Source organism: Zerene cesonia, chromosome 15 (genome assembly GCF_012273895.1).
Source record: "Zerene cesonia ecotype Mississippi chromosome 15, Zerene_cesonia_1.1, whole genome shotgun sequence".
NCBI classification, from domain to species: domain Eukaryota; kingdom Metazoa; phylum Arthropoda; class Insecta; order Lepidoptera; family Pieridae; genus Zerene; species Zerene cesonia.
The window spans coordinates 1,861,872-1,889,109 of NC_052116.1; the positions used below are offsets into that span (position 1 = coordinate 1,861,872).

Sequence of the window (27,238 nt, forward strand, 5' to 3'; positions counted from 1 at the left end):
AAGAATATGCGGAAGTCATGAATGACCCAGCATTTCTCCAGAGTGTCCTAGAAAATTTGCCTGGTGTTGATCCTCAGAGCGAGGCCATTCGTAATGCAATGTCTACTATAAAGAAGGACAAGGATGACAAAGATGATAAAGACCAAAAGGATAAAGATGCGAAGGGAGGTTCCAGTTCAAAGGAGAGCCAATAATTTTTTTTCAATTTTTTTAATTTATAAATATGCTCGTAAACTTGGTAACAATTCTATGTAATATCACGAAAATATACATGGATTCACAATACAATTTGACATTCATTTCCACGAAATCCAATTGAGGCCTTCTATTTTGTTATACTCTGGAACAATAGACATTATGTTTTAGCCTAAATAAATAATGCATACATAATGATATTTTATTTCATACTGGCAACTTACTCTCATCATTGAAAAATTGCTTAGTTTTGAACTTATTTTTCGCTTCTAATAGTAGCATACGTCTCTTCTCTTCAGTGATTGGTTCAGGTCTTGAAACAGGTGGGACAGGAGTTTCTACATAAACACATTCACACATTTGTAGTTAGGGTTGCCAAAAAATTAAATAGGTATGTATTCAAACCATTCAAGGAGTATAAAATTATGTTTTATTGAAAACTACATAATGCAAGGGAGACATTTAAAAATAGAATATATAAAATAATGCTCAAAGACATGCATAACAAGTACTAATTATACAGTAACAGTATTGAATAACTTCTATTACCTTTCGTGAAAGAGGGCCTACTGCCTAGCCTTTATCTCATTAACATTGCAGTCTAGCCAGTAATCTGTGACTCTTCCGAACTCACAAGCATGCAGCTCTGACCCACTTTTCACTAAAATAATAGAAATTTGTTTTAATGTTTTATAAATGGCAATACCATAGTGTAACTATTATATATGGGACCATCTTGTATATCCAAGTGGGGCATCGATGTAGTGTTCAGTGGGTAGAGGCCATGCCGCCAGGGTCTCGTGCAATCCTCTAAAATCTCTAGGCATAAAGCCGTACTGGGCGTAGGGTTGTCTCTCGAGTCTAACAGAAAACATTAGTTTCAGAATCTTATGTGTGACAACCCTCGGCGAGCGGGCTTGTTGCCCGATACAACCGAGACGTAGGTATATAATGTGTATAATAGTTAGACTGTGGCAATACCATTGTGCTATAATTGTGTACGGATTTTTCACGATTGAATTAAATTTCACATTGCCATATCTTTACAGATGCATACAGCTCAAACAATCATATTATGATTCAATCGTAATATATCAAATTGTATAATAATCATAAAAATAGGCTTAAATTACCGTTGCTCTTCTGCGAACATTTCATACTACGATTCAACACATTCTTCTGAAGCAATAAGTAAGAACTCTTAATGTCTTCTAGCTGAGGCTTGAAACTTTTACTGCTTTGGTTGGAAACTGAAAAAATACAAAAACCAATGTACTAAGGTATTATTTGGCAAGCGAAACGAAATAAAAAACTTAGGCAATCTGACCGCCATCAAACAACACTCTGGCTCTATATATATAGTGCAAGAGCCGGCAGACGTGTATGCATATATAGACTATAGTTATTAAACATTGGAAACTGTTACACCTTTTTTGACGAATCCAAAAAGAAAGATATAAGCATAATCATAATCCCAAATAACACTCACAATTTGATACACGGTTATTGATTGTTTTCGCATCTTTAGGGATATTCCTTTTTTGGTTATACAACGGTTTAATAGATTCTCGTGAGGGTGTAGTCGATTTACTTGCTCCTGGAAATATATATCGATTTAAATCTGGTACTTTACTACTAGACGTTAGGTACTACTAGAGTGAGGGTCAGGTGGAGCTATGTGAAACGTCGAATTCAATGAAACGATGCAAATAAAATCTACAGTTATTCTATTATTTATCTCTCTTTTTACTCGTCCAATCGCGTGCGTTCACGTTATGCGTGAAGGCAGTTATAAGCAACCAACTTCACGCATAACTTGCATCGTTTGTTATACAACACCCGCGTTTTACAGAGTACACATTGTGTGTGTCCAGTAATAATAAAATTAGTCTATCAATTTCATATGCAAACGAACCTGGCGCAGATTTCAGCGTTTCTCTGCTCTTTAGTGAATCCCTTGCTGAATTACTGCCTGAAATTCAATCACATTTAAGGTGACAGTAAATACTCGTAAAATAAATAATAAATAATATTTGTTTTTTTTTTTAATGCCATAAGCGGGTCACTTAGCTGGTGTATCGCCTAACGGTAAGCGATCACCACCGGAGGTAGTGTCTCTGTGAAGGCACTACCAGCTTTCAAAAGGAAAGTACCTACTAAGGAAAAAAGTAAAGACTGGATTAAAGGAGTGGGTGGGTAGTGGAGAGGAAAAGGAAACAGGCCCTCTGGTATAAGCTATGTCATGACAGCTGCACTGGTCATGTATTTGCGAAGTAGGCATTTAAAGCTACCTAAATATATGTAGGTAATTAATTCATTGGTTCATCGTGTGTGTTACATTCGCTAGTACACTAAACTATAACACTCATTTGGTTTTAGGCATAAGATGATATTCATATATAGATAAAAAGTAAACCTGAATTGAAACTTCTATGCCGTGCGTATACGTTGTTGTTGAAACATGGCTTATTTTGACTCGTGTTGCTTCTTGTGTCTGTAAATTATATGCTAGTTTAAATTGGTAAAACAATGCAAAAACGAATGCCATTATTTTTTGTTCTGATTTATAATATTTTTTTTTGATTCCCTATCCGAGACGGGACTTATTGTACCCAATATAACATACCTGTTAGACAGTTCATGTTTGGTTATTTGTATGGAATCTCAAATACAAAAAAATAAAAAATAATAATGATTAGACAAGGAATAATTAACCTTTGGGCGTTCTATCCGTAGCATCTTGTCTCGCGGCCATAGAACCACTCCGCAGTGGAGGTGACGCCGACGGTTGGCGCATTGCTGGTTTGTGGATAGAATTAAAAAATATCACTCAATATCTTTATCCTATGTTTCATGACTTTAATGTTTCTTTATTTTATGTCATAGCTGGCATCTGAGCTGGTGGTTCATCTGATTGTAAGCGATCACCACCGCGCAATGCGAATGCGCTGCCCACTTTTATGGGGATAAGAACAAGGATAGAATATGGGATAAGGAAAGGATTGACGACTGGAAGTCGGTATGGACTGGAAAGGCTGAGGAAAAGGAAATTGTTTACTCTAAATAAGCTTCGCAATACCGACTTTGCCCTTTACAATACTTCTTATGTATCAGTATTGAATATTGAAAAAGTTAAAATGAAAGACGTAGCCAAAAATCGGTTAATTTTAGTAGTATTGTTCAGATGTTAGGTGCGCTCATGTAATTTTCTCTTTTATAACTTTACAGATGTCCCCCGTCCCTTCCCCCTCACAATCTTTTAGCATTCCTCAATCACCAATATCAGAGTGAAAAACACTTCTCTTTCCCTATGAAAATATAAAATCGAGGAAGAGCATCTACAGAGTTTCTTGCCGGCTCTTCTTTGTAGAAACTGCTTTTCGAATCGGTGATAAATATTAAAACTATGACGATTCAAAAGTTATTCTATGGGAAGACTAATTGAAAAATAAATGTTTGATTTGAAGTTTATTTAAATATATCTTCTTACATTTATTTACAGGCAGGACACCATTCGGCTCGCACTTGGCACTCGATCCAGGCGAACCTCGGCCCTTAAACGCGGGCGTCTTAACCGCTGTCCAAAACAAATAACTAACTGCAATTATTGTTATCAGCATCTGCCACTGTAAGTGCGTTAAGCGTGTCACGAGGTGGTGCAGCCGCCAATACAACAAGTGGCCCAGAGTGCTGATAATTAATACATCTATTGCTGAAATGTAAGGGATACGATCCGTTTATACGTTGAATTATAGCTATTGAATTCGGAATATGAAAGTATGTGTTTGTGTGCCGTTATTATGTCATTCTTTGGAAAAACTTTTGGCGATCGCCCATTGGCGAAGAATAGAGAAAATGCTATTCAGTGATTTATGCATTTATCGCGAAATTACAGACAGACACGGCTAGGAATGTAGACATAACGACCGAGTGATCGCAATTACTTTTTCTCGAAATAACAGGACTATGTGGATTGTAGGTTATATTAGGATGACTATGTTGGAAACTAAGAAATTCTATATTTAGTCTAAAGACAAAGATCTAATTGGAAAAATAATTTGGAAAATGTCAATTTTTTATTCTTAAATGCGATTTATTCACTATACGATATGTGAATTATCGTTAGAACCGAAATATCTAGATCCAGAAACAAAATGACTCACGTAATTTACTGTTGCTCACAGGCCGCCGGTTTGTTGGAGATATAGGAGGAGGCTGTCTGTTTTCCGCTTGAAATAAATAAGTACAATTTTTAGTTTTATAGCATTGAACTGCTACGGGTTAGCAAAAAGACGAGGGTTCGAATCCCGTATCGCGATCAAATTTCTTTTCTATATTTTCTAAAAATTTCCCATAAATAAGTACAGTTTTAACAAGTCACTTATAAAAAATACACTACGATAAATTGAGAGCGCTGGTTACTCAGTGGTTAGGACCTCGAGCGTTAAAGCAATATGTAGGGATTCGAGACCATCACCACTGCTCGAAATGGTGAAGGAAAATATCGTGAGTAAAACCGGCATGTCCAAGAATTAAAACATCGGCGACATGTGACATCCAACCAACCCGGATTTGGCTAGCGTGGTTGATTATGGCTTGAACTAACTACGTAGGAGACTCGTGTCTCTGCAGTCAGATTATATATGGGCTGATGATGATGATGACGATGACTACATTAAAAGCATCAAAAGCAAGATTTTACCTTTCCAGGATTTAAGGGGTGATCTGGACCGATTTATTGTGTTCATTACTGGATTTGTTTCTGCACCTAAAATAATCCCTTGTTAGAACAATTAGGGAAGTTTTAATCAAACTGGCAAATAAAGACGTCTTGAAGCAGTTATTCCACTGTGGGTAAAAGTCAGAGCTGTACAGTTCATCTAGTTCTAGCGCCATCACTTATCCACATTGTTAAATATGTATATATTATTACGTTACCTGTGATATGTATATGTCACCGTAAGATTGTAAACATCGTTATATTACAATCTATCTAGTAAGATTGTAAACTATCGATAGATTGTGAACCGTATCATTATGATTGCAATCCTACCAATCAGGAAGAACTTGCAGACAGTTGACAATTTGACGCGGGACAGATTGTAATTTAACGGTTTCACTTCGGTAGATTACAATATAGCAAAGAATAATGAGTCAAATTGCAATCATAATGATACGGTTCACAATCTATCGATAGTTTACAATCTCGCTAGATAGATTGTAATCTAAAGATCTTTACAATCTAACGGTGACATATACATATCACAGGTAACGTAATAATATATACATATTTAACAATGTGGATAAGTGATGGCGCTAGAACTAGATGAACTGTACAGCTCTGACTTTTCGACACTTCGAAGATTACTTGGTAATTTCAGAGACATTTCTTGGTTTTGACTTTTTTTTGCAATGAACCTAAGATATTCACTCAATATTTACACCGCGTTATACAGAAGATATTTGGTCTATGAAACAATATTAAAGGAAGTCAGAAAATTTTCTTACCTTTGGGTTTATCACGGGTTTCTCTTCTGATTGTGAGCCTTTTATTCAATGGCGTGACAAGTGGTTTCCCGTAACCGCTTGGTGTTTCTGTACCTGTTTATTTAATTATTATTTTTTTGCATTTATCAAACACAAAATGTACAAGTTGGTGGTCTCATCCCTCAGGAGCAATTTCTTCCAAGCCTCCTCATAACATAGCAAATAAAATTATAATTAAATAGGGGGTTAAATATAGGACATTTAAATATATTAAATGCCAATCAAATTATAATAGATTAGTCCATAGTTACGAGATTCAGTTAATACAGTTTTCTTATACGTTAGGTTCTTAACTTATCTGTCAGTAAAAATGAAAAACAAATAAGGAGGTATGAAAATATAATGAGGGCCAGTTACTAGGTCAAAAATTTCGGTATGTATAGAAGTCGTGAATTCATTACTATTCATACTGGGTGGTGCAGAGCCCACAGTGCCTACTTATTGAGGAAAGATGGACAAGTATTATTTGGTTTTAGAATTTGGATCGGTACTATCCCCCCCCCCCCCCCCGGGAGCGAAGTCGATGTTTTTTTTTCTTAAAAAATAATAATTTGTAGTATAGTTAAATAAGTGTAAATTTAGCCTTTTTACCTGTAGACGACAAAGCACTCTGACTGTTGTTGGACTTGGGACTGCATCTCCCCTTCTTATAATCATCGGGACCAACTTCATACTTCGGCGAACCACTGCTGTTCGAGCCCTTCGATCGAATCGCTACAAAAAATGTTTTTCACATGCTCTTATTAGCTACTACTGTATGCTTGTATGTAACCAATTTCTTTATACTTGATTTAAAACCGCTTTTAACGGACATATTTAATTCACACCTTGTACACTTCTTTAAGGTTGGTGTCAATATAATATTTTCATCAATCTAACTTGTTATTGTACTTTCTGTCTATAAAAGCAAGTGAGACAATTTAGTTGATACTAAACAAAACCCGTATGAAGGTAAAATTCATAAAACAATTATTAAGATTATCCCTACAAATATTATAAATGCGAATGTAACTCTGTCTGTCTATCTTTCTGTCTGTCTGTTACGCTTTCACACCTAAACCACTGAACCGATTTTGACAAAATTTGGTATGAAGATAGCTCTGAACTTGGGAAAGGACATAGGATACTCTTTATCGCAAAAAAGGGTAGAAAGGGTTGAAAGAGGGGATGAAAGTTTGTATGAAAGTTCGTTATTGTCAAACCGATTTTGATGAAACTTGGTATGAAGATGGAGCTAAACGTGGGAAAGAACAAACCATACTTTTTAATGCGAAGAAAATACTCTAAAATATAATTTAATATAAATATATAAGCGAACTCTACGCGGGCGAAGCCGCGTGCGAAAAGCTTGTTTAACTATAATTACATATATAACCGAATTAATTATTATCCAACATCATTCGCTCACAACAAAACATTGGACAGTACATAATGACACACTTACCGCTCGATATGGAGCCAGCAGTCGGTTTGGGTGAGAGAGCAGCTTTCTCCATTAAAAACTTATTTTCCTTCGGGGGAGCGCTAGCGGCACGTGCTACAATGATATAACGTTAATATATACGTAAATGACAAATACAGTAAAAATTCAGTAATTCCATTGCGTAAACGTTCTTGTAGGTACATCTGGCTTGTGATGTGAGCCACTGAAGTGTTGTGTGCCCTGCATTGAATGGTGAACTTGATGTCAAAACATTAAATACCAGTAGTAAAACTATTTGAAATAGTCTTCTTCAAACGTTCCAACGCCACAATCGGGTTGCTATCCCAGTTAGACATAGTTTAGGCATTCAGTGCCCACTAAGATGCGTTAACACCCACTTACTGATAGATTGGTCTTCACCAATACCATACAGTCAGTGGCGTTATTTTAGGGTCGCAATAAGGAATAATGCCACTTTTTTTATTCGGATCACTCACACACACACACACACACACACTATCACTGGATCACTATATTCTACAACTTCTACAATAATGTGGCCCTATTCGAGTATTTACCACGTGCCCCCAACACCACATTTACTCAAACTCTCTAAGATAATGTCAAGACCCTAAAAATTAACCTGACAGACTGGATGTCCTCTCCGGCGAGTGCGGTGCGCTCCCACTGCCCGGAGTACCTTCGATTTAAATACAAAATATTATAGTTGTATCAGTTACTTATTTAAAGTTGTTTGATTAAATCATATTACTTTTTAATAGTATCACATAAAATGTCTTTCAAAATTTTGATTCGGTTCCTGAAAACGTGACAATTTCAATTTTATGGTATTCAAAAGGTAAATCTACATGAAATATTAATAATTTTTGAGCAATTAAGAAAATATAAAACGGTTTATAGAAAATTTCGACCTGCTACATTCTCCCACCCAGATCAGATATATCAGATTCAAACTCACTCCAACATATATTTATTTAAAAAGACTTCCTTTATAAGTATTGCTGTATCGTCCTTATTCTAACAGATTAATATTTACCATGTACTGTTTAGAAAGCCGTAGGTATACAGAGAATAGGGAAAAAGCTCTGTGGTTCTCAAAGTTTTATATGTAAATATTGATAGGCACTTTTTATATATCATAGTAATTATGCCATAAATCCCTGTGGCTCTCAAAGTTATATAAGTAAGCGTAGATAAGTTATAACGCACTAACTTGGCAAACTGGATCGTGGAAGTCGCTTTTCAGGAGAACAAGACTTGCTGCGGTTCGGCGTTAGATTCCCACCATGCATCAAACCGTTCCGTACTTGTCTTAGTTCTTAAATATGATAATATTATATTGAAAAGCAATTTCATGGTAAATAAATAAGTTTCATGCTTATTTATATAAAATAAGAAGATGTTCAACGTCAATATTTGCTTAATATACTGAATGTGTTACATATTATGGGGAAGATAGTTAAAATAAAGGAGATCAAGTAATATAAACAATTTGAGGGTAAGGAAACTAAATAATAAAAAAATACAATTTAAAATCGTACGAGAGGTTTTTGTGAAATAGATGGATGTGATCTTACTAGATGCATTGCTCTCTCTGTATTTAAGTTTCGGTTGCGACAGTGTCGCCTCTCGAGCAGGAGAATGGGTTTTACTTGAAGCACCTGTAGGATGTTATTATATTATGAGCAGCCGTCAATAGCATTAGTTAGTTTCTATCTATAATTTATATTTTACGTTATCAGAACATTATTGTATCTAAAACAGATATATTAGCTTACTATACAGGGTGAATTTTTCTATAAAAAAGCAATATTTCTTGTCAGAAATTGTTCCCGCTGATTTTAAAAACAGAACACAGTTATAGTTCTCTTCAAAATGGCCTATTTTGATGCAAGCATTTTTGAGATGTTGTTCAATCAATGTTTTTGATTTCGCATCCGACGCCCAGTTGAAAAATTCATCATACATCACTTAAAATCAATGTTGAATTGAGTCAGTCATGCGTCTCGATTCTTAATAATTGGATTGTCTTGGATCTTAATTAATCAAAAACACAGTCGATATAAAACACAGTGAGTATTTACACACAAAATACTGTGTAAGTAGCTATTGTGTAGGTAGAGAACATCATTTACTATGAGGGGAATTTAAAAAAATAAGGAAAAAATCATGTTACTTCAGATATTAAAAGAAAAAATCAAACTTTAACTACATATTCCATACATTAGGATAATAAAACAACAATTACATATACATAAATTACTTTATTTCTCCTAAACAACTTAACATACTTTACAAGTTAACTTAATTACTTCACAAGCGTAACAAGATCAAATAAAAAGCGAGCTGCTAAAATGTACAAAACAAAGGCACTAGAATATATTAAAACAAAAAAACATTTAGTAGTCTAACTACCGCTAACAATATTATCCCTATTATCTATGACCATATCTTGAATATGACCGTCTAAAGTTTGTCTATGGTCAGTCGGGTCTAAGTTAACTTCTCGTCTACCGTCAACTTCACATCGTTCGTTATTACTGTCTCGTCTATGGTCGGTGGCTTGTGACTGACTATCGTCCTGTCTATGGTCGTTGTGCTTATCGTCTGTGCCATCTTGTCTATGGTCTGTCGAGTACTGCCGTATAGTACCGGAGGTCGGCAGCGCCGGCGAGGAGGGTTGGCGCTCCTTGACGCGCGCCCTGTGGGCCGCCTTCAGTTCCAGCTCCACGCAGTGCTCGGCGAACATCAGCTGGAGCGGGGCGTACATGTGTGGGAGCAGGTCTAGGTCGCTCATTGTGATCTGCAAATAGTATTATGATTGTTAAAACAATACTTGCTTGTTTATTACTATGCTATAAGCGGTTAACTGCCTGCGAATACGCAGCCCGCATAAGGAAAGGATTGACGACAGGAAAGAAGAAATGGACTGGGAGGGGAAAAGAAACGGGACCTCGGCTCCCCACTCTTCTGTGGGAGTGCTGTACTTTTCCGGTGCGAGCTGGCCCACTTGAAGCTCGACTCCCACATAAAAAATCGTCCGACCTAGACTAAATGGACTAAATTTAAATGAGACCACACAGGCACCAGCTTTCAAATTAATCATCAAAATAAGGTTCACCCAGTTGAAAAATTTAGAAAGTAACAAACTTAAAAACAAAATGCGAATCGATAACATCCGTCTTTTTGAAGTTGACTGAAAAAAATACGCACACTCGAAAAATAACCAATTATATTCTAAACATTTATTTTTCCTTTCTATTAGAGTATAGCGGTCCGCCCCGGATTCGCCCGTGATACCTATATCCTTCCTCAATAAATGAGCTATATAAAATTGAAAGAATTTTTCAAATCGTACCAGTAGTTCCTGAGATAAGTGCGTTCAAACAAACAAACAAACTCTTCAGCTTTATAATATAAGTATAGATAATTCTTCACTAAACTGGCTATTACCTACCGAACGCAATGCCAACACATGTCAAAATCCAAAGTCCAAATTCCAAATTCAAAATTTACGACGGGCGGTTATTCCCCCCACGCACCTGCATATTATCGAACGCGATGCCCACGCTCTTGTTGTCGTTCAGTATGTGGGCGTTGAGGCGCGGCAGCCGCGCGTAGCGCTGGCTGAAGTGCGTGAGCAGCGTGTACCGCGCGGCCATGGCGCGGCCCACCTCTATGGCCTGCGACGTGGTGGAGTGCATCTTGACGCGCGCCTCGTCCGCCAGCTCGTCCTCCATCGTCGCCTCGTGGATTAGGAGCGTCGAGTTTTGTCCTGTAAATTGATAATTAATTGATACGATATGTTTATTATTATGTAACTAGCTGTTCGCCTCGACTTCGCCTGTGGTACATGTCACTCAGTGAATTTGAAGCTTTCCAATGGTGAAAGAATTTTCGAAATCGGTCCAGCGTTTTTACAAAATAAAAAAGTTTCCTTAATGTACATATGCAAAAGTTTCCTCTTTATAATATTAATGTAGATAATGCAACATTACAAACATACAATACTGAAAAAGTTTCCCCTTCATAATGTTAATGTAGATAAGTATAGATTAGTGTAGTTTTGTGTAAATTAGTGTAGATAAGTGTAGATAGCGCTCCCCTCACCGATCTTGACCAGCTCGTCGCACGGTATGGTGTCCCCCGAGTAGGTGATCTTGTGCGCGTCGGGCAGGCACACGGCGACGCCGAACGCGTTGGGGCAGTGCGCCACGTGGCACGTGGCCAGCCGCTCCACGCCCAGCGACGCCAGCGCCGCTGACGTCATCTCGCCCTGACTTGACTGCTTCGTTTCCGTCTACGGGTAATTTTACATTACTATAGCGCCCATAAAAAGGTGGAGTCCCGTGCCCCCTAGTGGGGTATGGGGCATATGACGTACATCTGTTTCTGTGATCGATTTGCTTTCATTGCGGGTCTCGATACATTGAATTACTATAGTGGCCATAAGAAGGTGGAGTCCCGTGCCCCCTAGTGGGGTATGGGGCATATGATGGTATGGGGCATTGCCATACTTTTAGGTTATTATTTTCCGAGTGCATATAGCATCTGCCAATTCGTTAAGTCCTTATTCACTTACAATATTTTAATTGAGTGCTAATATGTACTCAACCTAGATACTAACATGTACTAGTAGGATTTTTAGAGCCTAATAAGGATATTTCATAGCTCATAATAAGCTTACAGTAAGGATATTATATTTATTAATAGAAAAGGTTTTTTTTTATTAAAACAAAATAATATAATAAAATTGATATAAGCAATACGATGAGTTAAGGACTATAAAATCCCAACAACAAAACTCAAGTCCAAAGTGTCCCCTATGTCTTACATGTATATCTGCTATTATCACGTGTAGCTGGCGCTTGCTTATTCACTTACCAAGTTCTGATTGGGTATCAAGGTGAACTCTCCCCGTATGCTCTCAAACTGCTGGTCATACTTGGAGAGCCATGTCACGATCTGTCCAGGCGCGAGCAGGTACAGCGGCTGGGCTAGAGACTCGGCCTCCGAGTCCGAGACCTCATCTAGGGCTTCACGACGAGCTTGGAGTACACCGATTAGGCCTAGGAAGGAAAAATTTGGTTCCACTTATATACTATATTAGCGGCCGGCCCCGGCTTTTCTTGTAACATCCTCGTCAATAGAGGTTTGGAAAGGGATGAAAAAAGTATTGACGAGAGGAATAAAAGAAGAAAGGGCTGGGAAGGGTAAGATATGGCCCCCCACTCACCGAACGAAACACTGCAGCAGATGAGCCTTAGCAAAAACGTTTAAAAAATATTAGCCGAATTGTTAGAGCCGTTCTCGAGTTTTCGCTTAGCAACATGTTTGCAGATTTATTTTTATTAATATACACAAATGCAACTCCGGATCTGTCCGTGTAGATATTTTTTTCAGCTTTTACAATGTTAAAAAATGTTGTAAAAAAATATTACATACCAATGTGATGGTCAGCGTGCAGATGCGATATATAAATGGCTTTCAAAGTTCTAAGGAAGGCGTTCACGCGCTTCGGTCCGTAGAAACGCACGAGTTGACCAAAAGTTCCCTCTCCGCAGTCTAGAAGCATTGAGCGTTGTTCACTGAAAAAAAAAATATACTCTATACTCATATTATAAATGCGGATATGTGTTTGTCTGTCCTTCTTTAATTTAATATAACTTTATAGTACGATTTTTGCCTGTCTGGATTTAGTTAAGAGGCTAGAGTACAGCAATAGTATAGTAGTAGGATACTTTTTACTGCAGTGAAACATTCTATACCTATGTGTATTTCATTAGTCCACACGAGCGATTTTCGGAGCGTGTGGAGGCGGCTAGTTATATATTGGCTCTTTTAAAAAAAACTATTATTTAATAATAGTTAAAAGGCTAGAGTACAAAAAAACTATAATTTAATAATAGTTTTTTTTTTAAAGAGCCAATATATAACTAGCCGCCTCCGCTAAGAAAAAAGTAAACCGCCTACAAACTGTCAAAAATTTTTCTGCAACCACACGTGACACACCAAATTAAAAAAGAAGGATTAACAAAATCGGTTCATACAGCACAATAAATTATGAGGTAACAAAACAGTCGAAAAGCTAAGCATAATTCATCAAAATCATTATTATACACTACCGGTCCGCACCGTCTTCGTCCGTGTACTTATATAGCCTATAACCTTTTTCAATAAATGGGTTATCTAACACTGAAAGAACTTTTCAAATCCGAGCGTCCAAACAAACAAACTCTTCAGCTTTATAATATTAGTATAGATTACTCACTCAATTTGCAGCACAATGGCGCTAGTGTTCCTAGTCTTGCTCGGTATACACGACCCGGTACCCAGGAACACCACCTTCGGATACTCTTTGGCGTCGGTCTTGGCGTAGCGCATCGTGTCCACGAGCCTCCTGAACTGTTCCAGACTTGGCACGAAGCCGTCCACGTCCATCGTTTCTTGGATGTAGTCCTGGATGTGCAGTTTCGGCTCTGCTGATCTGTTTTTCAATGGAATATAACAATAAACTTCAATGTTATGGTTAGATAAGGTTTAAGTCAAAACGATAGAATTACAAACATACTGTGAAATTTAAATTCTAGTTCTATATCACTTGTGGCATATTACAAAATATATTTCAACGATTTTTTTTATACTTATGATTGGAAACTGAATAACAAACTTAAGTATTGACTAACCGTATGTTTGTAGAAACTTATATGCATATAATTATGAATGGGTAAAATCTAGAGGTAATGAAATAGAAGATTACGATAACTTATTAGCTTGCAATTGGAATAAAAGATGAATTTTATGTGTTTAATTAATCGGTTTCTTTGAAAAACACCCTGAATTCAAGTAGATAAGAAAGACCCCCCTCCCCCCTTTTAACGAACAGGTGGCATTTGGTTAATTTGTATAGGTCCATGTCACTACCCCATATTCTAATGATTACAATGGACACTTCGTATGTAAAAATATGGTCAACGAATAGAGTGATGAGTTCAGAGACTTCGAGACTTTATAGCCACATACGTACACGAAAAGCACTACCGCCTTTTTTTCAATTCGGCTAACCAACCTGTCCAGCTGGCGCTTGGGCCGCAGGTGGAACACGGTGAGCGTCCTGGCGGCGAGCAGCTCGAGGCGGCCCGCGTCGGGCGCCGGCGCGCCGTCGCCGTGCGCCGGCGCATCCATGTTGATGATCGTCTGGAACTGCGCCAGCGCGATCTATGCGTTTAGTGCGGGTTAACCGACACCGGTCTGTACATGTAACTACAGCGTCCGAAAGCTATGAAGCGACTAATGAAATTTTTCAATTAAACTTAATTATTCTTTTCTACAAAATAGTCCGACGTCCCTTGGAAGGGCAACAAAAAAAAAAGGCAACACTTCAAATTCTATAATTATTTAGTTTAGTTCTTTAGTTTTAAAGACAAGGAAAGAAGAAAATTATTGACTTCTTAAATTTATTAACAAAAATATATATAGTATTTAAAAATACGACAATTATTCCATAAAACTCAAGAATAACATGTAACCTGAATTCCAATCTTCCCATAAAAAATAAGCGCAGGCATCAAAGCAGTTCTGTAAATCAGGCTAGAAGGACCATTAACATAGGAAAAAAGTTTTAACTACTTATGTAATGTTAATAAAGACAGAACTGTATGTGTTATATGGGTTAATTAATGATTCAATTTATAAATTCATTTGAAAGTTCTAGTATGATAATGTTAAAGTTATATATTAATTCGTTAAATAACATAATAAGCACAGGTAGTGCTATATTTTTATAGCAGTACAGTGCGCATAAAAAGTAATGTTTATTTTGAGCTATTTATGGTAAAATTAAAAAAAAAACTTATTTCCTTATCATGAACAAATACACCCCACCAACCTTATTCTTCAGCTCCTCCAAGCCCTTCAGCCGTATGGGGCTGCTCGTCTTCGGCAGCGGCGGATGGGCGTTCCACACAGCGGGCACACTGAGGTCCTTCAGCAGCGGGAATATATCCGGGTCCAGCAGGTGCAGCTTGTGCTGCGTCCTGTGCACCGCCTCCGAGCCAAGGCACGAGTTCATCGAGTTCAGTATGAGATGGCGGGTCGTGGGGCCGAACAGGGCCATGAACGATTGGTAACTGGGAAATGATAAAGGTAGTGTTTTCAATTTCGTTTTTATAGGTGACCATCTGATGTGATGAAATTTGGTATATAGTCAGGGTATGAGCTGACTTGGGTGATATAGGATACTTTTTATACCGATTAAAGGCTCTCTTGGGATTAAATCTTGAAATCCAGGCGGATCCGGGACGGGACGAGAGTCTAGTAATTACATAAATTAGTGCCAAGGAACTCACACAGGATGGTTGAACACGTGAGGCGGAGTGTAATGCACTACAACCGCTGGAATGTTCTCTTGTGGATTACTTCCGTCGTCAAAATGCGCGGCGAATTCATCTTCCTTTAGATAACTGATGTCTGGTACTTCTAGAACTTTAAGGAAAATACTCTAGTTATTATTATTTATCTCTTATTGGACATAGATTAATGAGTAAGAAATTTGATAAGAGAATATTCAAAAAGAGAAATTATTAAGAGGAGATGAATAAATTCCTCTGGTTTTTGTTTTACGATAAAATATGACTATAAACAATTAAAATTTATTTTCATTAATATTAATTGAAATGATAACCACCTAAGCAGATATCTTGTATTTTCTATATGTAGCAAGACAAACAAATAGGAACAATGTGAAATATCTAGATGGAACAAAGAACTTTTACAAAATTGGTAACAAAAGTTTTCTTACCGATAAAAACTGGTCCAGGGTCATCAGGAGTCTTCACATCTTTAGACAACACAAGCCTCCCATCAGGCAAAACCACATCTTGCCCGCTCTTTAATTGGCCAAGCAGTGGACCTGGCTTCACGCCTAACTCCACACACTTCTCCAAATCTAGTGTACCCAGCCGTTTCTGTAATATAAAAGGAGATTATAATTATTACTGGAAGTTTTAAAGATGGAAGGTTTTCTTTTCATTCCACATTGAGCTTCAAAAAGCATAATTTTTTAATCTATATATATTAAAATGAATCCCTTTTTCCCTTGGTCAAGCCATCGCGCATCAATAGCTGGATCTATTTCAAAAATTCTTTCACCATTAGAAAGCTGCAATTACATAGGCTATATGTGTATCACGGGTGAAATCGGGGTGAACATGTAGTATGAGATAAAAAAACATATCAAAAGAAATATTACAGAAAAGCATTAATTAAATTAATCTAATATCACATACCTTTAATGTACAAATATATGCAACTGTATTTGTTGTGCCTAGCTTATTTAAATTATGCATTACTTTTTCTGCCTTCTTCTTCATAGCTTCTGAAAATACACATACATTTTGTAAGTTTTAGTTCAAAATTCTGAACAAGTAAATTACTAAATTAAATATTTAAAACCCCACACACTACACTCTGTTGACCATCTCGGAATTTGTTATACTGTAAAGTATTTTATTAGTCATACACTTTTATATGATACATCTACACCAACAATACACCATTATTGGTGGCAACTATCATTGACTGATTTGCACCTAACATAGCTTAAATGTGTCTGATTCAAGTTTTAAATAAAATAAATCAATATTGGTACATCCGATAGGGTTCTATAGAAGCATAAAATAACACACACAATATAGCATCCCATCGTTTTTGTGTTAGTTGTTACAATAATATTTTCTTACCTTTTTCAAAAGTGGACCTAGTTTTGTGTTTAAGATTCCTATTTTTACTGTTGTCTGCATTTTTGTGATCAGATTTCGATCGGTAGTAATCCGTGTCATCGTGAATGAATTCCTCAAATTCTTGATCTATTGCTTCTACTTTCGGTGAATCTAGTTTAGGTTTTTTGGCAGCTGGTTTCATTTCGGAACTAAGCAAATTATCTTGAGGACCACTAAAACATAAAAACTGCATCATTATAAATTTTATTCAACACTACATAGTATGAGGCAACAAACCAAGGTCTTTAAAACTACACAACAGATTTTGATGGTCTTTTTTAATAGATAGATTGATTGGTTTGAAGAGGAAGGATTATTTGCATAATAACATCCTTTAAACTACTCCAAATTTATAGATTAAAATTTTGATTTGAAAAGGCGCACATAAGATAAGTATAATGTAAAAAGCTAGCATAAAATAAGATCATATACAACAATGGCAATCATACACAATGGCAAGGTTTAGTTAGTACAGATTAACTTTTATGCAACTTTATTTTAAATCATCATCATCATCATCATCAGCCCATATATGTTCCCACTGCTGGGACACAGGCCTCCTATGAGGGTTCAGGCCATAATCCACCACGCTGGCCAAGTGCGGGTTGGCAGATGTCACATGTCGTCAAACTTTTTGATTCTCGGACATGCCGGTTTCCTCACGATGTTTTCCTTCACCGTTTTAAGCAGTAGTGATGTTATCAACATGCACAGATAAATTGAAAAATCAATTTATTTCCTGCACGCTCGTCCGGTCTCGAACCCCGCCCTATCGATTTTAAAGTCTGAGGTTCTCACCACTGAGCCACCACTGCTCTAAATTATATTACTATTTATTTTAAATAAATGATTTAAAATAAAACTATTAAAGTTCCAATACTTACAGTAATACATATTTAACTGACATGACATTATCTTCAAAATCTTCTGATGGACTGCATTTAGCCATAGTAACATTTAAATCTTTCATTATTACAAATCTTTTTGTTGCATTGTACAATTCATCCTGAAATAGAAATTCTTCATTGAAATTTTTGTAATTCAAGATAATTTAAAAGCATTTTTTTTATATTACACAGCACAATACAAAATTACAGTTTTCTTTTTGTTAATTAATGCTATATCACATTAGATAAAATTTGAACTAGGAGTCACTTTTAATTAATATATAAGCACTTTTAATCTAACAGAGTATCATATAATTAGCTTTTTGATTGGTTTTTACCAGTAATACTCCACAGGAAGGTATTAGAAAGAAAGAAAGAGTAATAATAAAATGAAGAAATCATTAGTTTCTAGGCTAACTTTAAATAATACCTGACGTATACTACATTAAACACTCACTTCCCTCTAAGTATTGTGCATTGCTATTATGCTATCCTTATTCTTACCAATCCTTCAGGACCATGCAATGTAATATTAGGAACTCCGACATCTTGCAGGGTGAGGGACAAACCAGGTAGACCTCCCACATTCTTCCAGGTCTTGCTAGTGATGAAGATGTGATCCAACCTGGATAACTTCACTTTGTGCTCGTGTGCAAGTCTCTGACTGCATTCTCCACAGTTAAACAAATATCTAGAAATAATGTTACATAATAAATGACACTGCTTTGTTTGTTTATTTTATATCTAAAATATAATATCATTCATACTGTATGTAAATCAGGGTGCTTTAATGATCTGTGACCTATGTACAAATATTTATTATCAAAAAACTGTACTCTCTTCAAATCATCAGAACTAGACCAAATTTAAATGAGATAACATAGCACAGCTTCAAAAAATAAAAAATATCGGTTCACAATGTATAAAGTTATGAGGTAACAAACACAATAAACATATGTTTGAATTGATAACCTCCTCCTTTTTTTGAAGTCAGTTGTCAAGGCACCTTATTAAAGAAAACTAGTAAATCATTTGGTAAAAACTAAGTTACTACATCAAATGTAATGTTATGTTTAGTAAACAATATTTATGTTCGTACCTTTTCTGGTCTGTAAATAAATATAGTGTGTTGGGTGCTCCGCGAGCCCCGGAACCCAATACTTGTAAATATATTGTGCTTGGGCCATATTTTTCCCCCTTTTTGGTAAGTTTTAGCCGTTGACGCTGGACTTCAGCTGTTTTTGTAGGGTTTGATTTCGACATGTTGGCTAAAAGATCCAGCAGTCGGTTATGACTATTATTAGAGTAAAAATATTTATATAAATTACATCTAACTACTTTCCTGAACAAGCTAAGTTTACCGTTCATGTGTTCAGAGGTTATTTTTTTACTTTTAGCATTAGTTTACGAGCATTCCTTGAAAATCTTTATTCAAATTTTAGTTTTCAGCTGTTTAGCATAATTTTATCTTATTTTATATGTAATTACTTTAATATTTTAGTGTAACATTTGCACATTTTTAGATTTAGAACAACTGTTTTTCCGCAAACTGTTGAAAGCCGATGTTTTTTTCTTTGACATTGATTGATTAATTTTTTAAATTGGATCATAGCATTGAACATAGGTACAAGCTTGTATAATATTATCTTATATAAAATATGATTCACTAATAATTATTTATGTTCTTGTAGTATTTAATTTCATAATCATTATTCCTTAAATAATTTAGAAATCACGTACCGAACCAAGTAAATAATAAATTGTTACCAGTTTTAAAATTGCATATCTAAGACAGATATATGTAATTCATTCGAAGAATGCAACACTGAAATCGAAAAATGGCGTTCTGTACAGCTGTGGGTTGCGCAATTTATATGTAAATGTTTGTGAAAAGCTTATTCAATAAAAATAATAAACGTATAATTAATAATCTGAAATCTGAAAATGTTCTTTTCACATGAGTTAAACCGTCAGTATTGTGTAGTGTTCTAGTATTTTTCGTAAGTGCATATCTGTCATGGACCGTCTATTTTTTGTGTTGTGGTGATGTATTGGAATAATAAATAATGAAACGAAAAATAATACGGCTGTGCAAATAATGATAAAATGATGGCTATGTTATGGGTGGTTTTATTTTTGGCCTCTTCAGGCTTATACACGGTTAATGGTTTGCCAATTGGACCAACGCCGCAAGCCTACCCTCATGGTAAGTTATTTATTTAAATATTAAAAATTTAAATCTGGGAATACGTTAGACACGTATTACTTACCCTTATTGTTACCTGTACATTTGACATTTTATTCATAACATTTACTTTTATAATCGATAAAAAATTAGCTAACTAATGAGTAAAAGTAAATTAACTTTTTTCATTCATGTTTTTCGAACCTTCTTATTCCTCGTTATAGTATATTTATATTCTATTCATATGACTATATCTTAAAAGCAGTTTGCTATTGAATACCATCTTGCTGATTTTATCAATGTAGAAGTTTTTTTACTATGAATATGATATATATCTTGAAAGTAAAACTACTGAGCATATTTAAAATAAGATGTTGTATTTCTTGTAGAAATATTTTTTGTATAAATGGTTATCTATAATCTGGCAAGTTATCAAGTAAGCAAGAGTGATGTCTCAGTAATTATATAAAAATGATTTCCCTTGGTCACACCATCACAAGTTAACGGCTGGCCTTTTCGCTAATTATATTTTTGAATTCATGAATTTTTTGTCTGTTGGAAAGATCTTATGATAGAAAATATTGAGAAATTTTACCAAAAATATATTTTTTTCTAATAAATCTTCACATTTGTCAGATTGCATAAAAATATTTACCATTACAGTAGTCAATACTTTATTACTTTGTTTCACTAGCTATCTCTTAAATTTTCATTATTACTCTACCTCATTTTTATTTTGTTGATCATGCTGACAATATGAGTGCTTAGAACCTCAATCGATCAAAGTCAAAGTAAACAGTAAATGCAATAGCAGAGAATTTTTTTAGACAAGAATGTGACAACTTCTCATGTGAAGTTGGTCTAACAATCAACAAATGTTAGATACAGGTCTTCATTTGCTAGTGTATTTACTAAAAACCTTACAACAATATCAATTCTTTTAGAATCAAACGGAATAACCTTGGGATGGGGTACAGGGGGTGGGCTGTACGCGTTACCAGCGCTGGCGTTGGTGATCACAGCGGTGGGACTGCTATTTGGGTGCACATGGTGCTACCGACACAAGGATTGTAAAGTGAGTTATATTCTATTATTAACGATCATAAATTTTAAAAGTTTTATTATACCTTTACTTACCTTACGTTTAAGACTTCACAAATGTTATGTGAAATATGTTGCAAAAATTAATTTACTTGTTTAATACACATTACAATATTGTGTACATTATAAATGTTTACTTTTCAATGTTTTTATACAGATTGCAATCAAATATAATGTGTTTGCAATTTCAATTATTTAAATTGTTATGTAGCAAGGCAATACACAATTGATAAATGTTTTTGCTAAATAAAGTTAATCACAATGAATCCTTTGCAATAGAATAGCTACAATGTAAATAAAATTATAGATGAAGGGGTTGTGTGTAATGTGTATCTCTTAGTCCAAAGTGTGTATCATTAAACTTTAAATGTTTAAGTTAAATTATCTAACAAGAAAGCTATCTGATAGCATTGTGGTAACTATTATGACCTAGAATATTAGCCTGTAGATGGGCCCATCATAGACATTTTCTGTATTTTTATATACTACATGCATAGTTAGATAGTTTAAAAAAAAATTAAACATTAAATTCAAGGTCACCAAAAGAACTAAATGAATTTACCTTGAGAATTTGACTTTTATGTAATTTGGTAAAAATCTGTTTAAATTTTTGTCTTGTAACGAATGTTTTGATACAACAATGACAATCTACAGATTTTCTCATAATTAATGTTCAAATGAGGAATGTGAGCAAAAACTTTGGTTATATCTACTCATTATGTACAATGAACCTATGCATTAAAAATAATCTAAGTTTGGAATTATACACATAAATTTTAAAATGAACATTCTTTTAGTAAAGCATTGTTTTAGCTATGCTGGTAATGTGTAGCTGAAGAGTTTGTTTGTTTGTTAACAAATCTCAGAAACTACTGGACCAATATTAAAACTAATTTTCTCTAAGTTGGTCAAAAAAAAAAAGTTCGGTCAATTCATTGAAACAACGAGCAAATGCAGGATTTTCGTACTTGATTTTTCGCTGCAGTTTCATTTCGCTGTGCAAATGTTTGTACGACTCTGAAAGTGAATTTGCAGCGCGCATCAAATATGCACAGGCTGTAGTGTGTGGCCGCGTAATCTCGCTCGATTCGAGGGTATAGGGTAATAAGCGTTCTTGTATCTAATCATTGACGGATGAACGGGGTCAACGCACCCGCCCTCGCCGTGGCCATTATCATAATTGCGTTGTGAAAAAAAAATGTGATTCACTTATCTACTACGCTGCAATATGCTTCACGCTGTGTTGTGTTCATTAAGCAGTCGGATTATGAATCAACGTTGTTAGGTTACGGTTCTTTGTATGTTAATTGATCTAAGTTAGGACTAATGGAGATGTAGCAATGAAAGATGTGCTCGTGGTTGTTTTTTATTTCTAATCTGTTCTTAGGGTTGACGGTTGACAGATTTTCCTATTCGGAATGCAATTAAATAAATTATTTACAAGAAATAAATAAACAAAATTAAAGGTTAAGGCTTTGGTAGTCGGATGATCCTTAAGGAGAAAAGTATTTTAAGAACAGAGGTTAAAAAATACTTTATTATGTATTATAGTTATTAAAATTACATTGTTATTACCGTATAATACAACATGCGACTACCGTCTTTAAAAGTAGTCTTCCATACAAACATTTAATTATAAGATTTAGTTACCGACCGTCCACTTGACTACAAATAAGCTATAGCTGATAGATACCCTTTCATTAGCCAGTTAAAACACCGAGAGTTATTCAAAGTGTTGAGCTCTAAGAATGATGCGGCTTCTGAACATACTCATTAGTAGCCCCACTTTACAATTGGGATATCGAGTTACGTCTACGTAGAGGGTCTCGGGTCTCCCACACCCTAATTAATCCGTCCAGCATTTAGTCATTATGGGACATCCGTACAATTAGTCATGTACGTGGATATTTTGGCAGCTGGTCGGTCTATTCTTTGCGATGATGCATCCAAGACTAGACATGTAATATCATTATACATTAGGTGTTTATTTAGAGGTTTGCGATGTGTTATTGTTGCACGGTGGATTTGCTAACAACAGACCGGATGTATGCTGTTCTATTGATGGTTATTGGAATGAATTGGTGATTTGTATCTATTCTGATTGTATTCAGAGGGAAACAAGTCTTTTAGACGAATCAAAAGTAAATTGCACAAAATTACCTATTAAAGTTTAATAGGTAATTCTGTGTTGGTTAAATATTACCAATTAAAAATTATAACCGTTCGTCCTGACTCTGCCCGGGTTATTTCGGCATAAAAACGATATAAAATGTAGCCTATGACACACACAAGTAACATGGCTGAATATTAGTAAAATATTTTATAAATCGGTTATGTAGATCCAGAATTTGACCCCCTATAACGCCACAAAACAAGAATATGCAGAAATACATGCAGATGTTTTTGATTCTGATTAATATATAATTATTCTCTGATTCAAGAAAACACTAATTGTTAATTGTAACGCGTCTTAGATTTGTTTTCTAGTAAGACTTAGTAATATATAATCTATGGCCAAATATAAAACAATTTATCACATATTCAAATATGCAGCATTCATAGGGCTGGTGACATATAAGCGAGGTTGAATTTATTTTTCATACCATATTTAAATTTTGCATACGAGTTGAATAGTGGCGCAGTTATGGATTACGTAGAAGGATTTGCAGATGCATAATATAGATACTGCGTTTGCATGTAACATGGAGCTTCGTAGTTGTATTCAATAATGTTTAACGAAAGCATATTTCATATACATGTCTTTGTTCCATCCCTTAAGAATAAACCGAGGCTTAATGGAAAGGAGTCATTTGGAACCCCGTCAATGAAGGTCTGAAGTCGTATTTCGCACAGTTTTTCCACTTTTATTTAGGGGCTCGCACTTTCTTTCGTTACTCCGCTGAATGCATGTAGATTTCGAGCCACCGTCTACGCTCTTGTAAAATGTGGCTAAAAATGTTGTGTCAACGTTGCGGGTACTGGAAGTAATTAGTGGAAACAAAGACCTGAACCGCCGCTGTAATATTCTGTTTTTGCTCGACTTAAGTAGGTATTCAGATGGTGGGCAAGCTTTTTGTATTATTTGTTCGGTTCCAACCATTGTCTCGTAGAAAGTGATGAATTTAGAACGACCATAGTTTTGCTTTTATCTAGTTTCTTTTAAGTTGAATCCGGTTTATTATACGAATAGCTATAGTGAAGTAGGTAATTCCTGTTTTCGTTGATTAGATTATTGTAAAATTCGAATAGAATCATATTTCAAATTCTCAAATGACCGCTAAAAATGGGTGTACACAACATCTTGAAATAAGAAAAACCATCTTTCCCTAGTAGGGTTTGATTTTTAGTTGCCAGAGGTCTTTCTAGCGTCATTCAGAGCGAGTCCAAGATCTTTAGATATATTAACACTTATGCCTTTATCACAATACCAAGAAACTGCTCAATTCTAAGAATTAATCGTAAGATAAGAATATAATTTTATTCATGTTGCATGATCATGTCATATTATTAACTGTCTTTGAATGATCAAAGACAGTTAATAATAATCGCTATATATATGAATATAGCAATTATTGTACGGTTTAATATGTGCAGTTTCTTAAAAACCTCTGTAGGATTAAGAGGAAATTAATCAATGAAAATCATGAATTCCTCAGTCTAGGATACATTCTGTGTTAGTCATTGTACACATCAAATTAAAAACTTTGTTTATATGCTATGGTCAATAATATTGATATGGTACATATTATGAACCATGATACCAATAGTTTTATTCGAGTTTCTTTCCTTGTCACACCAACAGAACATTAAAAGAAAATCAAATTTATTTCTTCGCCTTACCCTTTTCCCTACATAGTATAAAACAAAGTCGCTTTATATGTCTCTATGTCCCCATGTATGCTTAAATCTTTAAAATTACGCAACGGATTTCGATGGGATTTTTTTTTTAATATATAGAGTGATTCAAGAAGGTTTATGTATTTAATAACATCTATTAAACTACTCCGAATGAACGCGTGCGAAGCCGCAAGCAAAAGCTAGTTTTTAATAAAAAAGGAATTTCCCAATTCCTCTATAATAATAATTATGAGATTATTTTTAATGGATTCGGGATGTGCGTGTCGAGAGTACTCTGGTTGATTAGAATTACTTATAAATTGGTATTTTTCCAGGCATTAAGGGAACCGTTCTATTTTAAGGAAACCATGAATTACTTTGTTTGATGACAATTAATTAAATTGATTTGATTACAGTCCATTTAGATTCTTACTCTTCACATGTTTTATGTATGTAATTACAGTGGACGCAAATACAAAATTGTCGAAGATATTATTCGGCTACCAGCTGTATATCGCGGCGTCACTCGCGTGGTAATATCATACAAATACCACAAGCTGTTGCAAGTGTTAATATTAATAGGATTAACTGCACAGAATTACTAAATTATTCGATCTTTACATTACATGATAATCATAAAAACCACTCAACATGATTTAAAATAATAATATAAAATTTAAAATACTGCTCAAAACTTGATAATCACCTAACAGTACTATTGACTGTTTAAAATTTTGAAGAATAAAAAAAATCGATCATGAGACAGTATTCTAACTCGCGTCGTTCGCCATACCGCGGTGCCGACGCCATCTCTAATGGCTTCTTACGTAGGCAGCACAAACATTTTTATCTCAAGTAAGCAGATAACTTTATCTATTATCTGAATGTACACAACATGTGCTTGACTTTGACCCTTTTATTCCATAAATAAACCTTTACGTGATCACTGATTAACTACTTACTAGCGGTCCATATCGGCTTGCTGGTGCTACATAATATAAAGTCTACTAGCTGCGCCCCGCGGTTTCACCCGCGTAAGTCTAGGAATATCGGGATAAAATTTTTAAGTTGCCTATATGTCATTCCAGTTGTCCAGCTGTCTACGTACCAAATTTCATTGTGACCGGTTCAGTAGTTTTTGCGTAAAAGAGCAACAAACACACACATATCCTTACAAACTTTCGCATTGATAATACTAGCTGCGCCCGGCAGTTACACCCGCGTAAGTCCGTATCCCGTAGGAATATCGGGATAAAAAGTAGCCCATTTGTTATTCCAGTTGTCCAGCTGTCTACGTACCAAATTTCATTGCAATCAGTTTAGTAGTTTTTCAGTGAAAGAGCAACAAACACACACACATCCTTACAAACTTTCGCATTTATGATATTAGTAGAATTAGTAGGATACAGTGAAAACGCAGCTTTCTAATGATGAAAGAATATGTGATATCGGTGCAGTAGTATGATTCCTTCATTTATTATTATTTACCAAAAATGAATGTGAATTCAGAGGTGCTACAACCATGGATGTAAACTGAAACAATAAACTGGTTGTAGTTCATAGTGATAATAAATTCGAAGGTAGACATTTAAATAGGACGGAATCCCTTTTGAAGTGAATATGAGCGAAAGATAACAGAGCCTGGATATAAAAGCGCTATAGGTAACAGGGGCTAATATTCCATTAGTAAATGAGGTCATTCTTTTGGGTGCAATGCACTGAAAAGAATAGCTTATTACATTCTGTGCGACTCTTTTAAGCCCTTACATTTTCTCCAGGAATATTTTGAAACCCACAACGATCTCTACGAAGGTTGCGTGCATAGATATCCTAATTCCAAAGAAATGTAACTTCGTCTTCTTTGGAATGCTCTATTATTATTCTAATCAAGGGTAATTTTGTTCGCGAATGACGCCTGTAATGATAATGATATATTTATCACGACTCGGTCTCATTGTCGTTTCTCATGTTGTTTTTCGAAAATATTCTTAATAACCTTATATAGAATGAGATTTTCTTGCAATAGTATTTTAGATTTATGTGTTAAGAGGCTTTGTTGACTGAAGTTTTGAATGTAAGCCGTCTTATACATTTGGGAGGCGGAGAAAATAAAAGAATTTGGAGAAGTGTTTAAATTAAAAAAAAAAACATGAATTCAAGCTTTGTGTAGATATATATATATGTATAATTTCTAATTAAAACGTCGTATTCGATGTGCGTATCAACAACGCGATAAAGTACTTAGAGGAACGCATAAAAAAAT

The 27,238-nt window shown here is 35.3% G+C and overlaps 4 protein-coding genes and 2 long non-coding RNA genes across 9 annotated transcripts in view; 2 read left to right on the plus strand and 4 right to left on the minus strand.

Annotated features, from left to right (window-relative positions):
* Positions 1 to 388, plus strand: part of LOC119832430 (26S proteasome non-ATPase regulatory subunit 4) — a 2,323-nt gene extending 1,935 nt beyond the window's left edge. The window contains exon 2 of the mRNA XM_038356101.1: positions 5 to 388. Within this exon, the coding sequence (XP_038212029.1) occupies positions 5 to 194 (190 nt within the window). The 3' untranslated portion in view covers positions 195 to 388. The remainder of the gene's footprint in view (positions 1 to 4) is intronic.
* A 31-nt stretch (positions 389 to 419) lies between these two features.
* Positions 420 to 1,869, minus strand: LOC119832144. The gene is made up of 4 exons (XR_005287913.1): positions 1,685 to 1,869; positions 1,329 to 1,445; positions 745 to 856; positions 420 to 533 (listed from the first exon to the last, which is right to left on the minus strand). It is a non-coding gene; the product is annotated as an uncharacterized LOC119832144 (long non-coding RNA).
* A 253-nt stretch (positions 1,870 to 2,122) lies between these two features.
* LOC119832146 lies at positions 2,123 to 3,001 on the minus strand. Its single transcript, XR_005287914.1, has 3 exons — positions 2,911 to 3,001; positions 2,612 to 2,689; positions 2,123 to 2,167 (listed from the first exon to the last, which is right to left on the minus strand). It is a non-coding gene; the product is annotated as an uncharacterized LOC119832146 (long non-coding RNA).
* Positions 3,002 to 4,332: 1,331 nt separating this feature from the next.
* Positions 4,333 to 7,521, minus strand: LOC119832431. The gene is made up of 6 exons (XM_038356102.1): positions 7,446 to 7,521; positions 7,187 to 7,279; positions 6,334 to 6,456; positions 5,704 to 5,796; positions 4,898 to 4,963; positions 4,333 to 4,424 (listed from the first exon to the last, which is right to left on the minus strand). Exons 1-6 carry the CDS (start codon positions 7,519 to 7,521, stop codon positions 4,333 to 4,335), a joined length of 543 nt encoding a protein of 180 aa, XP_038212030.1.
* A 1,909-nt stretch (positions 7,522 to 9,430) lies between these two features.
* Positions 9,431 to 19,428, minus strand: LOC119832143 (ribonuclease Z, mitochondrial). Of its 4 annotated transcripts, none has more exons than XM_038355752.1 (16): positions 19,214 to 19,428; positions 18,952 to 19,120; positions 18,357 to 18,543; positions 17,850 to 17,971; positions 16,927 to 17,138; positions 16,474 to 16,562; positions 15,987 to 16,152; positions 15,535 to 15,670; positions 15,075 to 15,315; positions 14,256 to 14,404; positions 13,458 to 13,673; positions 12,632 to 12,774; positions 12,071 to 12,255; positions 11,297 to 11,486; positions 10,729 to 10,961; positions 9,431 to 9,989 (listed from the first exon to the last, which is right to left on the minus strand). In XM_038355752.1, exons 1-16 carry the CDS (start codon positions 19,218 to 19,220, stop codon positions 9,594 to 9,596), a joined length of 2,841 nt encoding a protein of 946 aa, XP_038211680.1. In that variant the 5' UTR covers positions 19,221 to 19,428; the 3' UTR covers positions 9,431 to 9,593. The 4 variants fall into 4 exon arrangements, with proteins under 4 accessions (XP_038211680.1, XP_038211681.1, XP_038211679.1 ...); XM_038355753.1 differs by having other exon boundaries at positions 19,341 to 19,419; XM_038355751.1 differs by having other exon boundaries at positions 14,256 to 14,389; positions 18,952 to 19,428.
* Positions 19,429 to 19,679: 251 nt separating this feature from the next.
* The window catches only part of LOC119832432, a 37,253-nt gene continuing 29,694 nt past the window's right edge, over positions 19,680 to 27,238 (plus strand). The window contains exons 1-2 of the mRNA XM_038356103.1: positions 19,680 to 20,058; positions 20,982 to 21,112. Coding sequence (XP_038212031.1) covers positions 19,959 to 20,058; positions 20,982 to 21,112 — 231 coding nt within the window. The 5' untranslated portion in view covers positions 19,680 to 19,958. The remainder of the gene's footprint in view (positions 20,059 to 20,981; positions 21,113 to 27,238) is intronic.

Bases quoted from the DNA above. Each gene is read 5' to 3' on its own strand.
- LOC119832431 (XM_038356102.1), bottom strand. From the start codon at position 7,521: ATGTCTAACTGGGATAGCAACCCGATTGTGGCGTTGGAACGTTTGAAG. The intron at 6,457-7,186 runs GTAAGTGTGTCA...CATTTTTTGTAG, and splicing joins TGCTGGCTCCATATCGAGCG to CGATTCGATCGAAGGGCTCG. The intron at 5,797-6,333 runs GTAAAAAGGCTA...TTAAATAAACAG, and splicing joins GAGTGCTTTGTCGTCTACAG to GTACAGAAACACCAAGCGGT.
- LOC119832143 (XM_038355750.1), bottom strand. From the start codon at position 19,220: ATGAACGGTAAACTTAGCTTGTTCAGGAAAGTAGTTAGATGTAATTTA. The intron at 17,139-17,849 runs GTAAGTATTGGA...TTTATGTTTTAG, and splicing joins TCAGTTAAATATGTATTACT to TGGTCCTCAAGATAATTTGC. The intron at 15,316-15,534 runs GTGAGTTCCTTG...ATCATTTCCCAG, and splicing joins CACGTGTTCAACCATCCTGT to TTACCAATCGTTCATGGCCC.